The sequence below is a fragment of the Oncorhynchus masou genome, chromosome 32 (assembly GCF_036934945.1).
Source record: "Oncorhynchus masou masou isolate Uvic2021 chromosome 32, UVic_Omas_1.1, whole genome shotgun sequence".
Taxonomy (NCBI): Eukaryota; Metazoa; Chordata; class Actinopteri; order Salmoniformes; family Salmonidae; genus Oncorhynchus; species Oncorhynchus masou.
The window spans coordinates 55,903,144-55,927,201 of record NC_088243.1 but is presented as its reverse complement, the minus strand read 5'-3'; the positions used below and the strand labels follow the sequence as shown (position 1 = coordinate 55,927,201).

Sequence of the window (24,058 nt, the reverse complement as noted above, 5' to 3'; positions counted from 1 at the left end):
TGTTCTGTACATTTCAAAAGCGCTGAACAAATAGTTATATTGACTACGCCCGTCCAAGCTCACTCATAAATGTCTTAATTAAAATTACAGGTTTCCTCATCCGCTCATCATTCCCTTGTGCCATAGTTTGTACAGTAGATCTGAATTGTCAATAGAAACTACACTTTTTAGAGTTTCAGTTCCTGGCACCTACCAGTGATGTAAAAAGTACCCAATTGTCATACTTGAGTAAAAGTAAAGATACCTTAATAGAAAATGACTAAAGTAAAAGTGAGTCACCCAGTAAAATACTACTTGAGTAAAAGTATTTGCTTTTAAATATACTTAAGTATCAAAAGTAAGTGTAATTGCTAAATATAGTTAAGTATCAAAAGTATAAATAATTTAAAATGTCTTATATTAAGTAAACCACACCGCTTAATTTTCTTGTTTTTAAAATGTATGGATAGCCAGGGGCACGCTCTAACACTAACATATAATTTACAAACAAAGTGAGTCTGCCAGATCAGAGGCAGTAGGGATAACCAGGGATGTTCTCTTGATAAGTGTGTGAATTAGACCATTTTCCTGTCCTGCTAAGCATTCAAAAGGGAAAATGTATGGAGTAAAACGTACATCATTTCCTTTAGGAATGTAGTGAAGTAAAAGTAGTCAAACATATAAATAGTAAAGTAGATACCTAAAAAAAACTACATAAGTAGTACTTTCAAGTATTTTTACTTAAGTACTTTACACCACTGGCACCTACTACCATGTCCCGTTCAAAGGCACTTCAATATTTTGTCTTGTCCATTTACCCTCTCAATGGCACACATACACAATCCATGTCTCAATTTGTGCCAAGGCTTGAAAATCCTTCTTTAACCTATATCCTCCCCTTCATCTACATCGATTGAAGTGGATTTAACAAGTGACATCAATAAGGGATCATAGCTTTCACCCGGATTCACCTGGTCAGTCTATGTCATGGAAATGTTTTTTTTTAGAAAGGCTGCTAACGAAGCTACACTCTAAAGCACACACTCACTAGCAACAAACATAGCTTGTGTGGAGCAACAGTTTACAAAAGACCCCTGGCTGCAAGAACTGACTCATCGCACAAAACAAACAAAATCGCCCCAGAAACAAAGAAACAGTCAAATCTACAAACAGAACAAAAAACAGACATGAAAAGCTGCCAACCGACGGCCCCTTGGGGTCCTTGTTTAGTGTGGCCCTTCTGTTTCCCTGGCTTCATCCTTTATTCTCATCTTCATCATCATCCTCACATCTCCCAGAGCCTAAAAATAGAAGCAGATCAATATGGAGAAGTGAGGCTGCTCGCCGCATCGGCGATCTAACAGCAAGCAACATCTCACGTTGGCGCACAGCCTCAGCTGGGTGTCCGGTTACAATATAAAGCTCTCTGAGCACTTGGAATAGCACTATGTAAATCCTATCCATCATTATCAAGGCAGCATCTCAGTCACAAGTTACCACTGCTGCTGTGGTACCGAGGCTTTGTTCCATTCTGAAAAACAGCTCCCTTCCTTACAAAGGGAACTTCAAAGGGTGGGTAGTGGACACTAGGGGCGCATTCCTTAGAATGTTGGTAATGGATACATATATTTAACTACCCCGTCACTGTCCGCTCTAACACAAACCCTGGTTGGTTGCTATGGTTACCTGCGGTTCCCTTCTTCCTGTGCGTCTCTCCTTATCATCACTTTGTCAAGGCAACAATGGATGGAGCTTGTTTCTGTAGAGGCGCGTTACCTAGAGGAAGTCAGTACTGGTAGATCAGTACAGCAAATACTGTAACTAACTTTATATATTTACAGTACCAGTCAGAATAATAGTGAAGACATCAAAACTATGACATAGCACACATGGATTCATGTAGTAACCAAAAAACATGTTAAACAAATCAAAATATATTTTATATTTGAGATTCTTCAAAGTATCCATCCTTTGCCCTGATGAAAGGTTTGCACACTCTTGGCATTCTCTCAACCAGCTTCACGAGGTAGTCACCTGGAATGCATTTCAATTAACAGGTCTGCCTTGTTCATAGTTCATTTGTGGAATTTCTTTCCTTCTTAATGTGTTTGAGCCAATCAGTTGTATTGTGACAAGGTAGGAGTGGTATACAGAAGATAGCCCTATTTGGTAAAAGATCAAGTCCATATTATGGGAAGAACAGCTCAAATAAGCAAAGAGGAATGACAGTCCATCATTACTTTAAGACATGAAGTTTCCTCAAGTGCAGTCGCAAAACCATCAAGCACTATAAGGAAACTGGCTCGCATGAGGACTGCCACAGGAAAGGAAGACCCAGAGTTATCTCTGCTGCTGAGTTTATTGGGGTTAACTGCACCTCAGAAATTGCAGCCCAAATAAATGCTTCAGAGTTCAAGTAACAGACACATCTCAACATCAACTGTTCAGAGGAGACTGTGTGAATCAGGCCTTCATGGTCAAATTGCTGCAAAGAACCCACTACTAAAGGACACCAATAAGAAGAAGAGACTTGCTTGGGCCAAGAAACATTGGAAATAGACATTAGACTGTTGGAAATGTCTAAATTTGAGATTTGTGGTTCCAACCGCTGTGTTTCTATGAGAAGCAGAGTAGGTGAATGGATGAACTCTGCATGTGTGGTTCCCACCGTGAAGCATGGAGGAGGTGTGATGGTGCTTTGCTGCTGATACTGTCAGTGATTTATTTGGAATTCAAGGTACCAGCATGGCTACCACAGCATTCTTCAGGGATATGCCACATCCCGTCTGGTTTGCGCTTAGTGGGACTATCATTTCTCCCCCGAACAGGACAATGACCTCCCGAGTGGCGACGTGGTCTAAGGCACTGCATCTCAGTGCTAGACCCTACAGACCCTGGTTTTATTCCGGGCTGCATCATTGTCCCATAGGGCGGTGCACAATTGGCCCAGTGTTGTCCGGGTTAGCAGAGGGTTTGGCCGGGGTAGGTAGTCATTATAAAGTAAGAATTTGTTCTGAACTGACTTGCCTAGTTAAATAAAGGTAAAACACACCTTCAGGCTGGGTAGTTTGATCAATAAGCAGAGTGGTGGTGCTGTATCTGATGACCTGGCCTCCACAATCACCTGACCTCAACCCAATTGAGATGGTATGTGTGAAGGAAAAGCAGCCAACAAGTACTCAGCATATGTGGGAACTCCTTCAAGAATATTGGAAAAGTATTCCTCATGAAGCTTGTTGAGAGAATGCCAAGAGTGTGCAAAACTATCATCAAGGCTACTTTGAAGAATTTCAAATGTAAAACATATTTTGATTTGTTTAACACCTTTTTGGTTACTACATTATTTCATGTGTTATTTCATAGTTTTGATCTATTCACTATTATTCTACAATGTAGAAAATAGTCAAAATAAAGAAAAACCCTTGTATGAGTAAATGTCCCCAAACTTTTGACTGGTACTGTATATATAAACAAAAAGGTAATATTTTTGTTATCATAGTCTGATCTTTTTCTTCTCCTCCAGTCCTCCCTGACCACTGAACTTAATGAACTGTATAATAGATGACATCAATACGGTGATTGCCTAACATGAGGCTTGATCCTGTCCTATCATCTTGAATCAGTCACCACCCGACAGGGATAAGGAAAGGATGAGACTCTCTTACCCTTCTATGAGCTCTTTTGTCTGGCCTTAAACACGACTGTGATCTCTACCATGAGCCATGAACTTGATGCCAACTCCAGCACTGCTGTCCCGCAAATGGAACCCTCCCTCGCCTTGCTGGGTGTAGACCTAACACCCTGATGGAGATAAGCACAATGAAAGGGATTGGCCTCATAAGAAGCACATTATTCTAAACCTCGGGCTTGAGATTATTACCCAATACATGGAAAAATGTGTATGTGGGTGTGTTTAACAGTTTGAATGGAAAGTGCAACAGCAGGAAATACCCTCATCCCCTCCAACTAGATTGCACTAATCTAGTAATAAAGTTTAATTTATAACTACCTCATTAGAACTGTTAAGAAATGAATCCCCCTATCTTCCCTATCATTCCTTCTTTCTGACTCTCTTTTTCCATCTCTCTCATTCACCCACATTTGGTGTGGCAGTGTAGCCTAGTGGTTAGAGCGTTGGACTAGTAACCGAAAGGTTGCAAGATCGAATCCCTGAGCTGACAAGGTACAAATCTGTGGTTCTGCCCCTGAACAAGGCAGTTAACCCACTGTTCCTAGGCCATCATTGAAAATATGAATGTGTAAAAAAGTAATAGTTCCATGGTGGGGAGCTGAGAGCCCAGGCTCTCCCTGGAGGCCCTGAGAACCTGGAGCTCAAACTCAAAACACCCCTTCTGCTCCTACAGATGGCGAGGAAGAGAGAGGAGGAAAGTGAGAGAAAAAAAGAGAGAGGCCAACCTAAAACAAAATGAATATGAACACTGCCTGCTGAGCATAAGGATTCTACAATGGGAGACAGTAACACTTTAATTCACTGTTGTTTGAGTGGTGAGGAGTCATGGGAAAGCTGGTCCTTGACCTGAGCATAACCCCAGCTGCAGGTTGTTTAGCTCCTCCCTCAGCTGATCTTGGCTCCGCCTCTCCTGGGCCAGAAACACTCCCAAGAGAGAGAGGTGTAGAAATAAAGACAGTGTTTCAGTGTGGTTGTTATAACGGAGTGGCTGCAGATCCAGCTTTCCTGGACCCCTCTTTCCAACACTAAAGTTCCTGATGCTTCAAATCAAATTGTATTCGTCACATCAGCCGAATACAACAGGTATAGGTAGACCTTACAGTGAAATGCTTACTTACAAGCTCCTAACCAACAATGCAGTTAAAAAATATATATATAATAATAAAAAATAAGAAATAAAAGTAACAAGTAATTAAAGAGCAGCAGTAAAATAACAATAGCAAGACTATATACAGATGGGTACCGGTACAGAGTCAATGTGCAGGGGCACCGGTTAATTGAGGTAATATGTACATGTAGGTAGAGTTATTAAAGTGACTATGCATAGATGATAACAACAGAGAGTAGCAGTGGTGTAGAACAGGGAGGGGGGGGCAATGCAAATAGTCTGGGTAGCCATTTGATTAGATGTTCAGGAGTCTTATGGCTTGGTGGTAAAAGCTGTTTAGAAGCCTCTTGGACCTAGACTTGATGCTCCGGTACCGCTTGCTGTGCTGTAGCAGAGAGAACAGTCTATGACTCGGGTGGCTGGAGTCTTTGACAATTTTTTAGGGCCTTCCTCTAACAACACTCTATCAAAGTTGAATCAATGTCTGCAAGATCACTTATTGATTCCATGTAACATAACCAACCATAATAGCATAGTATAAGGTTACTGTAAGACAGAAAACAATCAAATTTCTTAAGAACTTTAGGATGTTTGTGCAAATGGTCACATTTTTGGCCAAAACTCAATAGCCCGCGCCAGTAGGCAAAATATGTGCTGTGATAGAAACTAAACACAGGTAGAGTATGCGACAGATTGTTTCCACCAACTGCTCTAAATTCGCTCACTGTCCATAATTCAAAACAACACTGTATGACTCAAGAAGATCTAAATTTAGGTAAGGAAACATGCGCAGAACGTGATTCGGCTCTTCAGCTCTGGGGAAAACGGATCCAGGCAGACGGGACGGGGAGGTTAGCTATAGATCCGCAGCTTCAGCCATTTTAGAAATTGGCTTTGTCCAAGTCATAAATGTGGTCATGGCAAATAGTGGTCAGTGCTGGTCAGTATGTGTCTGAGCAGCAGCTCCTGCAGCACACTGATGTCCAGCGAGGACAGACCCAACGTACGAGCCAACTCTGCCTCCTCTTCCTCACCCACAGGGCTTCTCTCCATCCCTGGAGCCTGCTGCTGGCTGCCTCTGTCCTTCTCAAACTCCTCTGAGCAGAAACACACACAACGCTTTCAAAAAAACATAGAACACATTAAGCATACTCAACAGCACTCTTGAAAGAGAACACAACTGACTTGAGCCCTATACAGCCACTTACTGGTGAAACACTGCTATTGCAAAAGCTTACAAAAAAAAACTTGCAGAGAACGATATTGCATATGTACCACCCCTTCGCATGCACATGTGCACACACACAGGAACATACGTACACACACGCAGACACGTACACACATACAGACCTGTGAGGGCCTCCCAAGAGTCCTCCTGACAACAACAACAGCAATCATCTTAGAGCACATCTAATTACATACCTACTTCACCCTAGAGTCTAGACACTATGTAACACACTACACGGGCATTGCGCGCACACACACACACACACACACACACACACACACACACACACACACACACACACACTTAATAGGGCTCTTTGCAATGACAGTAACATCTCCTCTCCCAATGAACAAGTGTGTTTATGTGTGGATGTGTGTGTGTGCATCTCTCACCCTGCTGTTGGAACTCTGGGGGCAGTTAACTCTCTCGGAGGTTGCCTCTTCTTTCCCTTTGGCCATCCACCTTTACGTTTCTATGGCAAAAAACAACATCCATAAAAAAAACGTTGTTGCAGTAGTCCTGAACTTCCTGACAGGCCGCCCCCAGGTGGTGAAGGTAGGAAACAACACCTCCACTTCACTGATCCTCAACACAGGGGCCCCACAAGGGTGCGTGCTCAGCCCCCTCCTGTACTCCCTGTTCACCCATGACTGCGTTGCCACGCACGCCTCCAAAACAATCACGACACAACAGTAGTAGGCCTGATTACCAACAATGACGAGACAGCCTACAGACAGGAAATGAGAGCCCTGGGAATGTGGTGCCAGGAAAAGAACCTCTCACTCAATGTAGACAAAACAAAGGATCACATCGTGGAGGGAGCACGCCCCTATGGGACCGCGGTGGAGCAGTTGGAAATCTTCAAGTTCCTCGCCGTACACATCACTGACGATCTGAAATGGTCCACCCACACAGACAGTATGATGAAGAAGGCGCAACAGCACCTCTTCAACCTCAGGATCCTGAGGAAATTTGACTTGGCACCTAAAACCCTCACACACTTTTACAGATGCACAACTGAGAGCATTCTGTCGAGCTGTATCACTGCCTGGTACGGCAACTGCACCGCCAGAAACCGTAGGGCTCTCCAGAGGGTGGTGCGGTCTATCCAACGCATCATTGGGGGCAAACTACCTGCCCTCCAGGAAACCTACAGCACCCGATATCACAGGAAGATCAAGGACAACAACCACCCAAGCCACTGCCTGTTCACCCCACTATCTAGGTCAGTATAGGTGCATCAAAGCTGGGCCCGAGAGACTGAAAAACAGCTTCTATCTCAAGGCCATCAGACTGTTAAATAGCCATCACTAGGCGGCTTCCACCCGGTTATGTATCCCTGCACCTTTGAGGCTGCTGCCCCATATACATAGACTTGAATTGTTGTTTGTATTGTTGTGAAGTGTTAGATATTACTGCACTGTTGGAGATAGAAACACAAGCATTTCGCTACATCCGCAATAACATCTGCTAAACATGTGTATGTGACAAATAAAATTTGACTTGATTTGAATTGCAACAGCTTTTGTGAGTATGATTTGCCTGTGTGAATGGAGAAGAGTGTTATTGCTTTCTCTCCACCTTTGGCTCAATCTGTGTATGAGACTCCAGTGGTTCCTGGTCCTCCTCCAGTAGCAGACAGGGGCAGGGGCACCCTCAGGCCCTGGGGAGGGAGGGGAGACAGGGGAGCTCCACACTGGCATGTAGGGATGATATGCCATTCTCCAGCAGAAGGGGTTGTGGATGTGCTGTTGTGAATATGCAGATTCACAGTTTATGTTGTTCTGTACTTGAGCTGTTGTCTATTGATGTTCTGTATTATGTCATGTTTCATGTTTCATGTTTTGTGTGGACCCCAGGAAGTGTAGCTGCTGAAGTGAATACACTTCCGGCGCCGACAGAGATGGCCGCCTCGCTTCGCGTTCCTAGGAAACTATGCAGTTTTTTGTTTGTTTACGTGTTATTTCTTACATTAGTACCCCAGGTCATCTTAGGTTTCATTACATACAGTCGAGAAGAACTACTGTATATAAGATCAGCGTCAACTCACCATCAGTACGACCAAGAATATGTTTTTCGCGACGCGGATCCTGTGTTCTGCCTTACAAACAGGACAACGGAATGGATCGCATGCAGCGACCCAAAAACGACTCCGAAAAAGAGGGAAACGAGGCGGTCTTCTGGTCAGACTACGGAGACGGGCACATCGTGCCCCACTTCCTAGCATTCTTCTTGCCAATGTCCAGTCTCTTGACAACAAGGTTGATGAAATCCGAGCAAGGGTAGCATTCCAGAGGGACATCAGAGACTGTAACGTTCTGTGCTTCACGGAAACATGGCTCACTGGAGAGACGCTATCCGAAGCGGTGCAGCCAACGGGTTTCTCCACGCATCGCGCCGACAGAAACAAACACCTTTCTGGTAAGAAGAGGGGTGGGGGTGTAACGAGGCATGGTGCGATGAAAGAAACATACAGGAACTCAAATCCTTCCGTTCACCTGATTTAGAATTCCTCACAATCAAATGTAGACCGCATTATCTACCAAGAGAATTCTCTTAGATTATAATCACAGCCGTATATATCCCCCCCCCAAGCAGACACATCGATGGCTCTGAACGAACTTTATTTAACTCTTTGCAAACTGGAAACCATTTATCCGGAGGCTGCATTCATTGTTGCTGGAGATTTTAACAAGGCTAATCTGAAAACAAGACTCCCTAAATTTTATCAGCATATCGATTGCGCAACCAGGGGTGGAAAAACCTTGTTACTCTAACTTCCGCGACGCATATAAGGCCCTGCCCCGCCCCCCTTTCGGAAAAGCTGACCACGACTCCATTTTGCTGATACCTGCCTACAGACAAAAATTTAAAAAAGAAGCTCCCACGCTGAGGTCTGTCCAACGCTGGTCCGACCAAGCTGACTCCACACTCCAAGACTGCTTCCATCACGTGGACTGGGACATGTTTCGTATTGCGTCAGATAACAACATTGACGAATACGCTGATTCGGTGTGCGAGTTCATTAGAATGTGCGTTGAAGATGTCGTTCCCATAGCAACGATTACAACATTCCCTAACCAGAAACCGTGGATTGATGGCAGCATTCGCGTGAAACTGAAAGCGCGAACCATTGCTTTCAATCAGGGCAAGATGTCTGGTAACATGACTGAATACAAACAGTGCAGCTATTCCCTCCGTAACGCTATCAAAGAAGCTAAGCGTCAGTATAGAGACAAAGTAGAATCTCAATTCAACGGCTCAGACACAAGAGGCATGTGGCAGGGTCTACAGTCAATCACGGACTACAGGAAGAAATCCAGCCCAGTCACGGACCAGGATGTCTTGCTCCCAGGCAGACTAAATAACTTTTTTGCCCGCTTTGAGGACAATACAGTGCCACGGACACGGCCTGCAACGGAAACATGCACTCTCCTTCACTGCAGCCGAGGTGAGTAAAACATTTAAACGTGTTAACCCTCGCAAGGCTGCAGGCCCAGACGGCATCCCCAGCCGCGCCCTCAGAGCATGCGCAGACCAGCTGGCTGGTGTGTTTACGGACATATTCAATCAATCCCTATACCAGTCTGCTGTTCCCACATGCTTCAAGAGGGCCACCATTGTTCCTGTTCCCAAGAAAACTAAGGTAACTGAGCTAAACGACTACCGCCCCGTAGCACTCACTTCCGTCATCATGAAGTGCTTTGAGAGACTAGTCAAGGACCATATCACCTCCACCCTACGTGACACCCTAGACCCACTCCAATTTGCTTACCGCCCAAATAGGTCCAAAGACGATGCAATCTCAACCACACTGCACACTGCCCTAACCCATCTGGACAAGAGGAATACCTATGTGAGAATGCTGTTCATCGACTACAGCTCGGCATTCAACACCATAGTACCCTCCAAGCTCGTCATCAAGCTCGAGACCCTGGGTCTCGACCCCGCCCTGTGCAACTGGGTACTGGACTTCCTGACGGGCCGCCCCCAGGTGGTGAGGGTAGGTAACAACATCTCCTCCCCGCTGATCCTCAATACTGGGGCCCCACAAGGGTGCGTTCTGAGCCCTCTCCTGTACTCCCTGTTCACCCACGACTGCGTGGCCACGCACGCCTCCAACTCAATCATCAAGTTTGCGGACGACACAACAGTGGTAGGCTTGATTACCAACAACGACGAGACGGCCTACAGGGAGGAGGTGAGGGCCCTCGGAGTGTGGTGTCAGGAAAATAACCTCACACTCAACGTCAACAAAACTAAGGAGATGATTGTGGACTTCAGGAAACAGCAGAGGGAACACCCCCTATCCACATCGATGGAACAGTAGTGGAGAGAGTAGCAAGTTTTAAGTTCCTCGGCATACACATCACAGACAAACTGAATTGGTCCACTCACACAGACAGCATCGTGAAGAAGGCGCAGCAGCGCCTCTTCAACCTCAGGAGGCTGAAGAAATTCGGCTTGTCACCAAAAGCACTCACAAACTTCTACAGGTGCACAATCGAGAGCATCCTGGCGGGCTGTATCACCGCCTGGTACGGCAACTGCTCCACCCTCAACCGTAAGGCTCTCCAGAGGGTAGTGAGGTCTGCACAACGCATCACCGGGGGCAAACTACCTGCCCTCCAGGACACCTACACCACCCGATGTTACAGGAAGGCCATAAAGATCATCAAGGACATCAACCACCCGAGCCACTGCCTGTTCACCCCGCTATCATCCAGAAGGCGAGGTCAGTACAGGTGCATCAAAGCTGGGACCGAGAGACTGAAAAACAGCTTCTATCTCAAGGCCATCAGACTGTTAAACAGCCACCACTAACATTGAGTGGCTGCTGCCAACAACACTGACACTGACTCAACTCCAGCCACTTTTTAATAATGGGAATTGATGGGAAATTATGTAAATATATCACTAGCCACTTTAAACAATGCTACCTTATATAATGTTACTTACCCTACATTATTCATCTCATATGCATACGTATATACTGTACTCTATATCATCGACTGCATCCTTATGTAATACATGTATCACTAGCCACTTTAACTATGCCACTTTGTTTACATACTCATCTCATATGTATATACTGTACTCGATACCATCTACGGTATCTTGCCTATGCTGCTCTGTACCATCACTCATTCATATATCCTTATGTACATATTCTTTATCCCCTTACACTGTGTATAAGACAGTAGTTTAGGAATTGTTAGTTAGATTACTTGTTGGTTATTACTGCATTGTCGGAACTAGAAGCACAAGCATTTCGCTACACTCGCATTAACATCTGCTAACCATGTGTATGTGACAAATACAATTTGATTTGATTTGCTTTTGCAACAGTTAATGGGGATCCTAATAAAATACAAAATACACAAAAGATTATTCTCATCATCATTGTCATCAATATGATGTGACACAGGTTGCTCTTACCATATGACTGCAGTTCAATCCCTGCCTCTGAGGTGAACTGACCCAGGTAGGACACGCATACAATTCTGAGAAGCAAAATAAAATAACATGCGGTGCATTAAACGGTTCTGAGAACTGACACAACTAAGCTCCGTATGCTGACTGTTAACACATGAATAAATAATCTGCAAAATGAAATAACAACACTCGAATGCCTTACACTGTTTTAAAACGTGTATTGCAGTAACTGATTTTTATTTTTTTTAAGTTGGCACTCACTCCCCGACCCACCTCTACTGACTGTCCATATTCTGGAAGGACAAGGTGACAGGTGCCCCATTGATGAAGGCGACACGTGGAGGTGTTCCCGGAATCACCTGCGAGCCCAACGCCAGGTGCAATGTCGCGGCGGCCGAGATGGGCACCGGGACGAAAGCGAACCCGTGGTAGACGATACGAGAGACCTCGGTGATTGTCGCCGGGCTCACAAGGCTCGGACATTGGCAATTCCCTGCGAACAAGGAGACAGCCACATGATGAAGTAGCCAGGAAGAGCAATCGAGCATGAAGCTATGTAAACTTCAGTGGAATGTTTACACAGGGAGAATCTCTGGACTTGTTTTTACAGCGTAATTCTTATGGCATGGTGTGACTAACGCATTTACATTTTATGCGTGCATGAACGTATGATGCATGTAGGCTATGGCACATAAATCATGTCATGAAAATATATAAAGACGTCATCCTATCAACCTATTCTCTGCGCGACAACATTTCGACGGTATACTGGTGATGTCTGAAAGAGAAAGCCAGGGAAATGTCTACTTCCTGTATCAGTAGCCAATCATATTAAGAGAAGTTGAAGGCGTCACAAAAAAAGGTCCAATCATAACACATAAAGTGGGCGTTTATTATGACAGCTGGAAGAGTTCTCTCCTGGCTATAAGTGGAGTTTGATCACAGATGCGCTTGTGGCACCGAACTGTAAAAAGTGAAAGGGATGAATGAGAGGAGACCCTGAACAACTTCATCGGGGACATTTCTAGTAGCTTCTTGTCGATTAGATGAAACACAGATCGAGTCTTTGACTGCGAAGGTGAGAGAATAACGCTGACATGTTTGTTTTGGACATGCTGTATTGTCCGTAGGAAGAACTGCCAGTTGACTGTCATATCACAATTTAGCATTGATTAAAGAATAGCTAGTCATTTTTAAAGCGACAGGCGCGTGTTTCGTATTATATTTTAAACTGGTCACCAACTTTTTTTAAATTTTAAATGTAGTCTAAAACAATGAGTCACCTGACTGAGTCCATTTGCTTATTATACTTTCCACCGGTCAAATCAAAGTCATTGGCTTGGGGAAATCCCCTGCATTGCAGCAGAACACGTGATGGTGCCTCCATCTCTTGCATGCCAACCTGTCACCCTGTTCATATTAGTGGTAGTAGCTTCTTATTTTCGTGCCAAAAGTCGAATTGGTTTAGGCTCTTCATTTGTTAGTTCGGGATAAAAGAACTTGGACCATATTTTTTTTTTTTGGGGGGGGGGGGTCAAGAAAAGCACTGAAAGTGACACAGCGGCGGCATGTTGTTTGGTCGAGAGACACTTTTTAACACTGTCCAGAGGGGAAGCTATGGGCTCCCTTTGGCAGTGACAGTTGAGTGATCGGAGCAGAAGAGGATTGTGCCATGCAGCTGTTGCGTCCTCCTCACTCTCTCTGACCCCTGGCCGTACTCTGCTGTAGCTGTGTGAACAGACAAGTGCTTCCACGCAGCGGGTGCGACCCTCATGCACGGGCTATTGCTTCCATGATTGAGTCCTGGCATGATTTTTTTTTTTATGATTCTGAAAAGCTCTGTCTATAAAGGTTAAAACTAATTTAGCCAGACAGCGGCAAATTGTTTTATCTTCCTCTGTTTTTCAGGCAATGGAACCATCACCCGCCAACACCCCAACCACCCCGAAACCTGCCCCTTCCTCCCCGCTACCCTCCTCTCTTTCCCCACCTACCCCTAAATCTACCCCGGGCACTAGACCCACTGTGCCCCTGCCTAAATCGCCCCTGACCTCTCCAGTCTCACCTTCCAGACCTTTTTGTCCTGGCCCCCCTCTCTCTCCCCCTGCATCCTCCCTCTCCATCCCTCCTGCCTCCCCCCTGCGGCAGCCAGTCAGACCTGTCTCCCAGGCGGGACGATCCCAGCTCAATGCAGCCAGCAGGGCTCCGGATGAGAGGAGGGGGGCTGGTGCTGCTGGAGTTACCCCCAGCATGCACCCTACTACCCCTGTACGACAGGCTTCAATAGCTGAGCCAGGTGAGTACAGTCAAAGACACACACACACGTTGACCACAGAGCTCTGGACCCCTGCTAAGGGCTTTGTAACACAACCCAACACAATCACTCCAACCCTAATACTAAGTGAAATCAAGGACATCCCCCTTCGCGCACAAAAGTTCACACAACAATTAAAAAAACATACCACATCCCTAATCTAACCCCTTTGATTTGTCTGTTTGCCTATTATGTTAAGGTCTTTTGGGGTAGGGCACACGGCTCTAATGGTGACTCTGTATTTCACTTCCTGCCTCATCCTCTCCTCTCCGCCCCACCCTTACCCACCAATCAGAGCCTCTCCCTCTGTGGAACGTGCCACAATCTCCATGACAATAGCAGACGTTGACCAGATCATGTAAAGTAGTCAGTCCGGGATTGCTGTGTAAGGCAGAAAAACATCTCTCCTACCCCTATCCTCCTATCCATCTACTTCTCTCCAAGCTATTCTAGTACTATTGGGAAAAGCCTGAATGGAAAGCTAATTCCTTTCTCAATGCTTGGTATGGCTGATTCAGGTGTACTGTATCTCTGATACAACACATAAGGTACAGAATTTACCAAGCAGAGTAGACCACGTTTCACATTTTTATGTCACGCGCAGATGACATAAGTACAGTGAAATTACTTTCTTGCAAGCGCTAAACCCAACAGTGCAGTTACCAATATCAATGTAACATTACAAGTAACATGAGGTAGAACAAAAACACACAAGAAATAAAAGGTAAGAAGAATACGAGAAAGTAAGAAGCGATTTACAGGGTCCGTTCCAATAATCAGATGTATTTATAAAGCCCTTCTTATATCAGCTGATGTCACAAAGTGCTGTACAGAAACCCAGCATGAATCTCCAAACAGCAAGCAATGCAGGTGTAGAAGCACGGTGGCTAAGAAAGAATCCCTAGAAAGGCCAGAACCTAGGAAAAAACCTAGAGAGGAACCAGGCTATGAGGAGTGGCCAGTCCTCTTCTGGAAGTGCCAGGTGGAGATTATAACAGAACATGGCCAAGATGTTCAAATGTTCATAGATGACCAGCAGGGTCAAATAATAATAATCACAGTGGTTGTTGAGGGTGCAACAGGTCAGCACCTCAGGAGTAAATGTCAGTAGGCTTTTCATAGCCGATCATTCAGAGTATCTCTACCGCTCCTGCTGTCTGTAGAAGGTTGAAAACCGCGGGTCTGGGAAAGGTAGCACGTCCGATGAACAGGTCAGGGTTCCATAGCCGCAGGCAGAACAGTTGAAACTGGAGTAGCAGCACGGCCAGGTGGACTACGGAAAGCAAGGAGTCATCAGGCCAGGTAGTCCTAAGACATGGTCCTAGGGCTCAGGTCCTCTTCCCGAGAGAGAGAGAATTGGAGAGAACATTCTTACGCAGGACATATTCACGCAGGACACCGGATAAGACAGGAGAAATACTCCAGATATAACAGTCTTACCCTAACCCCCGACATATAAACTACTGCAGCATAAATACTGGAGGCTGAGAAGGGAGAGGTCGGGAGACACTATGGCCCTGTCCGACGATACCCCCGGACAGGGCCCAATGGGCAGGATATAACCCTGCCTACTTTGCCAAAGCACAGCCCCCACACCACTAGAGGGACAAATGTTTTTTTGTTTTTAGGGGTGCGACTGCATCTAGGGTATTGCACAAGGTTAATTTGAGTTCCTCAGTTAGGTATACCGTATTTACAATGTGCAGGGATACTGGAGTGATAGAGGAAGATATGTACAGGGATAAGGTGACTAGGCATCAAGATATATGATAAACAGAATAGCAACAGCATAAATTAATATTGTATGTAGATTCAGTATAAATGTGTGTGCATGCAATGTGTTTGTTGGAGCGTGAGTGTGTAGATTCATGGGGGTAAGGAGTCGCTGTTGACTGAGCTAAATAAACTGTTGTTTTTTTAGGACTGAGGCACAGTACTGGGCTATGTCCACCATGCTGGCAGGAATCACTGGCATGCGAGGAAAGAAATGGGATACGTAAAGCATCAGCATAGCACATACGGACGGTTCCCTCTGCTCCTTTAGTGACACAGATTTACCACCTCTGCCAGCCACGACATGAAGCGCACTACCTCACTTACGCAGTAATACTAAGGGCTCGACCAATTACAAATGAGAGAGGGTTATTACATAGGTATTACAGATGTTCAGATACAGTATACCACTTATAGCTTTATTTACAGATAGTGGTCCTCATGGGTAGAGGGACCGGTGGGTGGGGGTCAGACAGAATGACTGTTGGTCTGTGTGCTGAAGTGGTCCCTCTTTTTGGGGGAGGGGGGGGGTGAACATGGACAGTTGTTGTGAGAGGTTACCACCTGTCTACAGGATGGAACATCCTGTTCATAATGAATAACACTACAGTTCATTAGGTGTATGCTTGTTACCAAATGCTATGCGGCACATTTTTCTGTGTGTATCAATGCTGCCAGTCACCATGTAATATCCCCTTTGGCAGTAACCTTCCTAAGAAATGAATACATCAATCAGATGACTGTTGTCTCTACGTAGAGGAGCCAGAGGAGGAGCTGAGTGTGGAGGAGCTGGAGGAGAGCGCCAAGTCTGGAGACGCCAAAGCCCAGTCTAGGGTGAGTACTAACCCCTCTTAGCCATCTTCCATGGTCCACCCTGGTTTGACCACTATAGCAAAATTTAAAGTCCTACCATAGAATCAAATATTAGAACTCAGAATTGAATAAGATCTCTGAGTCCTATAAATGAGCTACAATGGGTCTTCATGCGTCTGACAAGAATGAGCACATATTTGACATGATATGCTGTATCTGTGTGTAGGTGGGCCGTTACTACTTGGCCCTGGCCGAGGAGAGAGATGAGGAGCTGAACAACTGTACAGCGGTGAGCTGGCTGGTAGAGGCCACCAAACAGGGTCGTAAGGACGCCGTCAAGATGCTACAGCACTGCCTATCAACCAGGAAAGGTGCGGGGGCATGGCCTTATCCACTAAACAGGAAGTATATACAGTTGAAGTCGGAAGTTTACATGCACTTAGGTTGGGGTCATTAAAACTAGTTTTTCAACCACTCCACACATTTCTTGTTAACAAACTATCGTTTTGGCAAGTCATTTAGGACGTCTACTTTGTGCATGACACAAGTCATTTTTCCAAAAACTTTTTACAGACAGATTATTTCATTTATAATTCACTGTTTCACAATTCCAGTGGGTCAGAATTTTACATACACTAAGTTGACTGTGACTTTAAACAGTTTGGAAAAAACAGTAAAACGAGTCCTATATCGACATAACCTGAAAGGCCACTCAGCAAGGAAGAAGCCACTGCTCCAAAACCACCATAAAAAAGTCAAGACTGGTTTGCAACTGCACATGGGGACAAAGATCGTGCTTTTTGGAGAAATGTCCTCTGATCTGATGAAACAAAAATAGAACTGTTTGGCCATAATGACCATCGTTATGTTTGGAGGAAAAAGGGGGAGGCTTGCAAGCCGAAGAGCACCATCCCAACTGTGAAGCACGGGGGTGGCAGCGTCATGTTGTGGGGGTGCTTTGCTGCAGGAGTGACTGGTGCACTTCACAAAAAAGATGGCATCATGAGGAGGAAAATGATGTGGATATATTGAAGCAACATCTCACGACAGTCAGGAAGTTAAAGCTTGGTTGCAAATGGGTATTCCAAATGGACAATGACCCCAAGCATACTTCCAAAGTTGTGGGAAATGGCTTCAGGACAACAAATTCAAAGTATTGGATTTGCCATTACAAAGCTCTGACCTCAATCCCATAGACAATTTGTGGGCAGAACTGAAAAAGTGTGTACGAGCAAGGAGGCCTACAAAACTGACTCAGTTACACCAGCTCTGTCAGGAGGAATGGGCCAAAATTCACCCAACTTATTGTGGGAAGCTTGTGGAAGGCTACCATAAACGTTTGACCCAAGTTGAACAATTTTAAAGGCAATGCTAGCAAATACTAATTGAGTGCATGTAAACTTCTGACCCACTGGGAATGTGATGAAAGAAATACAAGCTGATATATCATTCTCTGACATTTCACATTCTTAAAATAAAGTGGTGATCCTAACTGACCTAAAACGGAGTTTTTACTGGGATTAAATGTCAGGAATTGTGAAAAACTGAGTTTAAATGTATCTTGCTAAGGTGTATGTAAACATCTGACTTCAACTGTATGTATATATGGAGAGATCCAGAGCAATTCAATAGAATCTTCTTTGAATTGGGACTGAAAAAGTACAGCGTGCAGTTAAATGGAGTATGGCGTTAAATGATATGCACTTATCAGGAGTCAACTGTCGTTGGGATTGTGGAACCAGTTGAACGGATTGGCTGTCTCAGTGCATGGTGTTCAGTATGATGCGTCAAGGTTGTGGTTTGTCATCAGGCATCACGTCGGAGAACTTTGAGGAGGTGAAGAAGCTGTGTACGGAGACGAGGTTTGAAAGAGGAGTGAGGAGGGCTGCCCTGGTCATGTATTGGAAGCTCAACCCAGAGAAGAAGAGAAGGGTGGCGGTGTCTGAGCTGCTGGAGAACGTGGAACATGTCAACACAGAACCAGGTACGCACACACACTCTCTCTCATGCATTACATATATGGCCACACAACAGTCACACAATAATGTAGTATTATGTGTTCGTGAACACCGAGACCTGAGAGGACTAGTTGTTATTTAGCTAGTTTCTAAACTGTTTGTTCCTCTGTAATTCCTCCACCCCAAGGTGACGCTGCCTCCCAGAGCCCCATATCCAGCTCCACGCAGAAACAGAGGAGAGTTCTGGAGAGTCTCGTCACCAGCAAAGGTCAGTTTATGTTAAATAGAATCAAATAGAAAAGGCATTGTAACGGTGAGTTAAGACTACCTCCCTCTTTCTCTGTGTCTCTGCAGTCAGTTGCTACGACGTGGGTCTGGATGACTTTGTAGATATCACTAAGAAGTACGCTCAGGGCATCCCACCTAGTCCCACTATGGCTGGGGCCGGAGGTGACGATGACGATGATGACGAAGTTGTGAAGAACCCAGATGACTTGCCCCTTCATCAGAAGGTCTCAACTTTTTTTTCTCTCTCTGGGAATGCGTGTGTTCATGACATCTTCACACATAATTCACAATTTTATATTTGTTATCTTGCTCATGGATTTTCTCTCGCTCTCTCAAATTCAAATTGCTTTATTGGCATGACAAACATTGAGTAAATATTTGCAAACCATCAATGTTACAACTGCATTTAGTCATACACACATATACAATGGCCAGTTTATTAGGTACACCCATCTAGTACCGGTTCGCACCCCCCTTTGCCTCCAGAACAGCCTGAATTCTTCAGGGCATGGATTATACAAGGTGTCGGTATCAAGGGACGTAACGTGTGCCAGGAAAACATTCCCCACACCATTACACCACCGCCAACAGCCTGTACCGTTGACACCAGGCAGGATGGGGCCATGGACTCACGCTGCTTACGCCAAATCCTGACTCTGCCATCAGAATGACGCAACAGGAATCAGGATTCATTGGACCACGCAATGTTTCTCCACTCCAGTGTTGGTGATCGCGTGCCCACTTGAGCCGATTGTTCTTGTTTTTAGCTGATTGGAGTGGAGCCCAATGTGGTCGTCTGTTGCAATAGCCCATCTGTGATAAGGATCACGTTATCTGCCTGTTTGTGGACCGCCTGTTAGCTTGCGCGATTCTTGCCATTCTCATCAACGAGCTGTTTTCCCCGCTGACTGGATGTTTTTTGTTTGTTGCACCATTCTTTGTAAACCTTAGACACGGTTGTGAGTGAAAAGCCCAAGAGGCCGGCCGTTTCTGAGATACTGGAACTGGCACGCCTGGCACCGATGCTCATACCGCGCTCAGTCACTTAGTTGGTTAGTTGTTTTGCCCATTCTAACGTTCAATCAAACAGTAACTGAGTTCCTCAATGTCTGCCTTTATATAGAAAGCCACGGCCATGTGACTCACTATCTGTAGGAGCGAACCGGGTGGTGTACCTAATAAACTGTCCACTGAGTGTACATTGGAATAATCTCTCTCGCAACCTTTCGCTCCCCCTCTCCTTCCCTAGGTGTTGAAGTTTCCCTTACACGCCCTGTTGGAGATCAAGGAGCACTTGATAGACTGGGCATCCCGGGCGGGCATGCAGTGGCTCAGCGCCCTCATCCCCACTCACCACGTCAATGCCCTCATCTTCTTCTTCATCATCAGCAACCTCACCATCGACTTCTTCATCTTCCTCATCCCCCTCCTTGTCTTCTACCTTTCCTTCTTCTCCATGGTCATCTGCACACTGCGCGTCTTCCAGGTAGGATTCACTTCACACACTTCACAGAGGAACTGAAAGAGGATAACCTATGTAATTACATTATCCTGTAATATACTAACAAGAACACTCATTTAGGGAGTGCTTACCACCTAACATTTGGTATTTTGTTGGAAAACCGAATGGAAATGGTTAGTACTATGTAACTAAAGTTACTATGTTAAAGTTATTCCATGACAGTTAGCTATAGAATAATGTCTGTTCAGTATGTGAGCTGTTGGTGTTCTTCCAGAACTCCAAGGCGTGGGAGAACTTCCAGGCACTGACAGACCTGCTGTCTCGCTTTGAGCCGGGCCTGGACCTGGAGCAAGCTGAGACTAACTTTGTCTGGACCCACCTGGAGCCCTACCTCTACTTCCTGCTGTCGGTGGTCTTTGTGGTCTTCTCCTTCCCCGTGGCTGACAAGGCCTGGATCCCCTGCTCCGAGCTGGCCACCGTGGCTCTGTTCTTCACCGTCACCTCCTTCCTCAGCCTCCATGCCTCTGCTGAGCTCTTCGCCCGCCGCGCCCTGCTCACAGAGGTGTTATCGGGGGTCTGTGCCCTGACACAACTGTTACCGGAGAGCGCCTGGTTCCTGCGGGTGTTAGGCACAACATTTGTGACGGTGCCGCTAGGGGAGATGGTGGCGCTGAATGTGGGCGTGCCCTGTCTTCTCTACGGGCACCTGTTCTACCTGCTGTTCCGCATGGCCCAGCTGAGGGGCTTCAGGGGCACCTACCTCTGCCTCGTACCCTACATGGTCTGCTTCGTCTGGTGTGAGTTGTGCCTGGCCCTGCTCCACTCCTCCTCCACCATCGGTCTGATTCGGACCTGTGTGGGCTACCTCCTCTTCCTGTTTGCCCTGCCTGTTCTCACCTTGGGCTTGGCGGCCATGTTGCTCTTCCAGGTCCTCCAGTGGTTCATGGCTCTGGAGATCACCAAGATGCTGGTGACTCTGACCGTGTGCGCGGTCCCGGTGGTGTTGCGGTTGTGGACACGGTTCAGCCTGAACCCGCTGGTGGTGGCGAGGTCTCTGTCGCGGAGCAGCATAGTCAAGCTCATCCTGGTGTGGTTGAGTGCTGTGGTGCTGTTCTGCTGGATGTATGTCTACCGCTCTGAGGGCATGAAGGTAATCACAATAACTAGTTATGCTACATTATGTCAAAAGCGCTAATTAAAACAAAATACAGGTAGGAACCTAATAGAAAATAACCGAATGACAGAACAAGCTCAAATTGCAGTCAGCAGAGTACTATTTACAGTATTCAAACGTAACTAAATAAGGGATTCCCTAAATGTATGATAAGTGTTCAATACATGAACTGTATAATAAACATCCAAATTTAAGTTTAACCAAGTGTCTTGAACAGGTGTATAACTCCACCCTCACGTGGCCGGAGTACAGTAACCTGTGTGGGCCGAAAGCCTGGAAGGAATACAATATGGCCCAAACCCAGATCCTGTGTTCTCACCTGGAGGGCCACCGGGTCACCTGGACAGGACGCTTCAAATATGTTCGCGTCACCAACATCGAGAACGGAGTCCAGTCCGTCATTGGCCTACTCCCTGTGTTTGTAGGGGACTGGATGAGATGTCTGTACGGTGAGGCCTATCCACTCTGTGACAACACCACCGACCCCTCCACTCCCACTGCCCCTCCCCAGCCCCTACCTGCACCCCAGCCCCCTCCAGAAGACCCCTTATGCAAACTGAAAAAGCTGGCGAAGCACGAGTGCCACGTGAAGCGCTTCGACCGCTACAAGTTCGAGGTGACCTTGGGCATGCCCCTGGAGAGGAAGAGTAAGAACGGGACCATTATAGAGGACGAAGACGCCACCAAGGACATTGTCCTGAGGGCCAGTAATGAGTTTGGCCCCATGTTGCTGCACCTAAGCGCTGGGAGCCTGGTAGAGTTCAGTACGGTTCTGGAGGGACGCCTGGGCTCTAAGTGGCCTGTGTTTGAGCTGAAGGCCATTCACTGTCTGACGTGTGCAGACGCCCGCGTGCCCAGCGGCAGGCAGTATAAGATCGAACACGACTGGAGGCGCTCGGCCCAGGGGGCTCTGCAGTTTGGGTTTGACTTCTTCTTTAACCCCTTCCTCACTGCACAGCTGGAGCAGGACGCTGAAACACTGGTGAGGGGTAGTGGTGGATGAGCGTGGTGGAAGAGCAATGGATCAATGCAGAGAAGTGAATAAGTGTACACTAGGAGAAGTGATTTCACTAAGGATTGTAAGTAATGCCTTATGTCGACCACTGTTAGGAGTGGCTGAGTGTACACTATGGGGAGGGAGCAAGTACACTAGGAGAACTGAATGTACACACAATAGTTTTGTCAGTAAGACATGCGTTTTGTCTATCTACAGTAAGGGCTCTATTCAATCCGCATCACGGAAGTTCTGCTTTCCGGCGTGATTGAAATTAAAGGCAATGTCCCGCTGTATGGGAGACTGCATTGCATATTAAATAGAGCCCAAATCTATGATTCTGCATGTTTTCCACTTTACTGTAGCTCCAGTACTGGGATTGAACTGCTTGTAGTGCTGTGGCTGTGTGTTCTTTACACCCTTCCGTAGTAAAGCCAGGATAGACACATAGCAGTATTGTGTGTGTTGCTAAACAAGGCATAAGTGTGTGTGAGTGTTTTCATAACTGCTGAGCCAAAGTGTGCGAGGGATAATATAATGGAGCATCTAAACTAAACCACTTAATTACAAAGGAGGGAGACAGTTTACACAGACTTACCACTCTCACACATGCAAACACACACACAAATACACACACGGCCTCAAACTCCTAATTCATAGACCAGTGTCTTTTAGTCCGTCAACATTTCAGAGAAGTGTGGGATAATACCGATCAACAAGTTTATTAACATTTTGCATGCTATTCAACCATATAGGTCTACTGTTTGCACCCTCGCATACTGTAGATAAGGGGTCTCCATTTACATTCAGCTGTGGGACGATTCCTTGAGTGTATGGTTGGGGGGGTCGGAGCGTAGTTATAAATCATTTGTAGACTGTAAATTGACCACAAGAAACCCAAACAGGTTTTTTTTTTCATTACTTTTGTTCTTTTTACAATTAGAGGCCTTATTTCAGTTTATTTCAGTTGAACTATTTAGATACTTGTATTCTACAGTTATTGAATAGTTTTTTATTTATTTTTTTTATCTTCGAACGTAATTTTCATCACGTCGGAGAAACAAATGGACTGAAACTGTTCCTGTTGTCTCCTTTAAATATTATGCTTTTTAATAATTTTGTGTCATTTTTCATACCTTCCTTGTTGTGACGCCACACCATCAGTTCACATGTATCAAAGTGCACTTGTATCCAACTTGATCTTTGCTCCTCTTTAACTTGTCTGCCTTGTTGTCCCTCGCCCCCCCCCCCCCCCCTCCTTCTCCCTGCCGTGCAGGGGTTTGGACCTGTTCTGATCCCACAGTTCCAGTCTGCAGGCCTCTAATGATGATGTCACTGTTTGTAGGTTGTGACATCACCACTGTAACCCTCTACGCTACTGTGACTAATAAACCAATCATGGAAATCTCTGCTTCCTGAAAGGTTATTGCAGCCTCTCACTCCCTCTCTCTTTCATGCGCACACACAGTCTGTATACCTTAATAAGCATGATCTTGTCATTTAGTCTGGATCTTTACTCTCTCCAGGGCTATGGACAGCTTGTCCAGCAGAAGAGGTCACACACACACACACACACACACACACACAGTGCTGATTCTGCTTCATTAGTGTATGTAATGACAGTGTATTAACACTAGGTGGATCCCCAGGCTACAGCACAGAGATTTGTTTTAGTGATATCATGTAATCCTTAGTGATGTATTTCAAATCTATTGAGCCATATGAAGACTGTTGGATCTACAAAGTACGCAGACAGCAGTTAATACTTTAAGCACTATACATGAATGAAAAGCGATTTGAATAGTGGTCATATTAGAATTGATTTGGCTGCAGTGGCAGA

At 45.6% G+C, this 24,058-nt stretch overlaps 1 protein-coding gene and 2 long non-coding RNA genes across 4 annotated transcripts; 1 reads left to right on the top strand and 2 right to left on the bottom strand.

Moving 5' to 3' along the window:
- Positions 1-664: 664 nt before the first annotated feature.
- On the bottom strand, positions 665-1,871 carry LOC135526256 (uncharacterized). The gene is made up of 2 exons (XR_010453270.1): positions 1,666-1,871; positions 665-1,280 (listed from the first exon to the last, which is right to left on the bottom strand). It is a non-coding gene; the product is annotated as an uncharacterized LOC135526256 (long non-coding RNA).
- Positions 1,872-3,328: 1,457 nt separating this feature from the next.
- Positions 3,329-12,206, bottom strand: LOC135526255 (uncharacterized). The gene is made up of 4 exons (XR_010453269.1): positions 11,716-12,206; positions 11,446-11,510; positions 6,399-6,478; positions 3,329-5,875 (listed from the first exon to the last, which is right to left on the bottom strand). It is a non-coding gene; the product is annotated as an uncharacterized LOC135526255 (long non-coding RNA).
- A 134-nt stretch (positions 12,207-12,340) lies between these two features.
- On the top strand, positions 12,341-23,878 carry LOC135526253 (wolframin-like). 2 transcript variants are annotated; one of them, XR_010453268.1, is made up of 11 exons: positions 12,341-12,520; positions 13,351-13,738; positions 16,287-16,363; positions 16,569-16,713; positions 18,153-18,326; positions 18,488-18,568; positions 18,655-18,812; positions 19,838-20,074; positions 20,325-21,200; positions 21,442-22,303; positions 23,495-23,603. XR_010453268.1 is itself a non-coding variant. In XM_064954449.1 (11 exons), the coding sequence occupies exons 2-11, from the start codon at positions 13,354-13,356 to the stop codon at positions 23,540-23,542; spliced, it is 2,946 nt and encodes a 981-aa protein (XP_064810521.1). In that variant the 5' UTR covers positions 12,341-12,520; positions 13,351-13,353; the 3' UTR covers positions 23,543-23,878. The 2 variants fall into 2 exon arrangements, 1 of the variants encoding a protein (XP_064810521.1); XM_064954449.1 differs by having other exon boundaries at positions 21,442-22,206; positions 23,495-23,878.
- The last annotated feature ends 180 nt before the right edge of the window (positions 23,879-24,058 follow it).

What these genes read in the sequence shown, in the direction of transcription:
- LOC135526253 (XM_064954449.1), top strand. Translation starts at nt 13,354, where the DNA reads ATGGAACCATCACCCGCCAACACCCCAACCACCCCGAAACCTGCCCCT. An exon ending in ACGCCAAAGCCCAGTCTAGG is followed by an intron (nt 16,364 to 16,568) that starts GTGAGTACTAAC and finishes ATCTGTGTGTAG; the next exon opens with GTGGGCCGTTACTACTTGGC. An exon ending in ACATGTCAACACAGAACCAG is followed by an intron (nt 18,327 to 18,487) that starts GTACGCACACAC and finishes CTCCACCCCAAG; the next exon opens with GTGACGCTGCCTCCCAGAGC.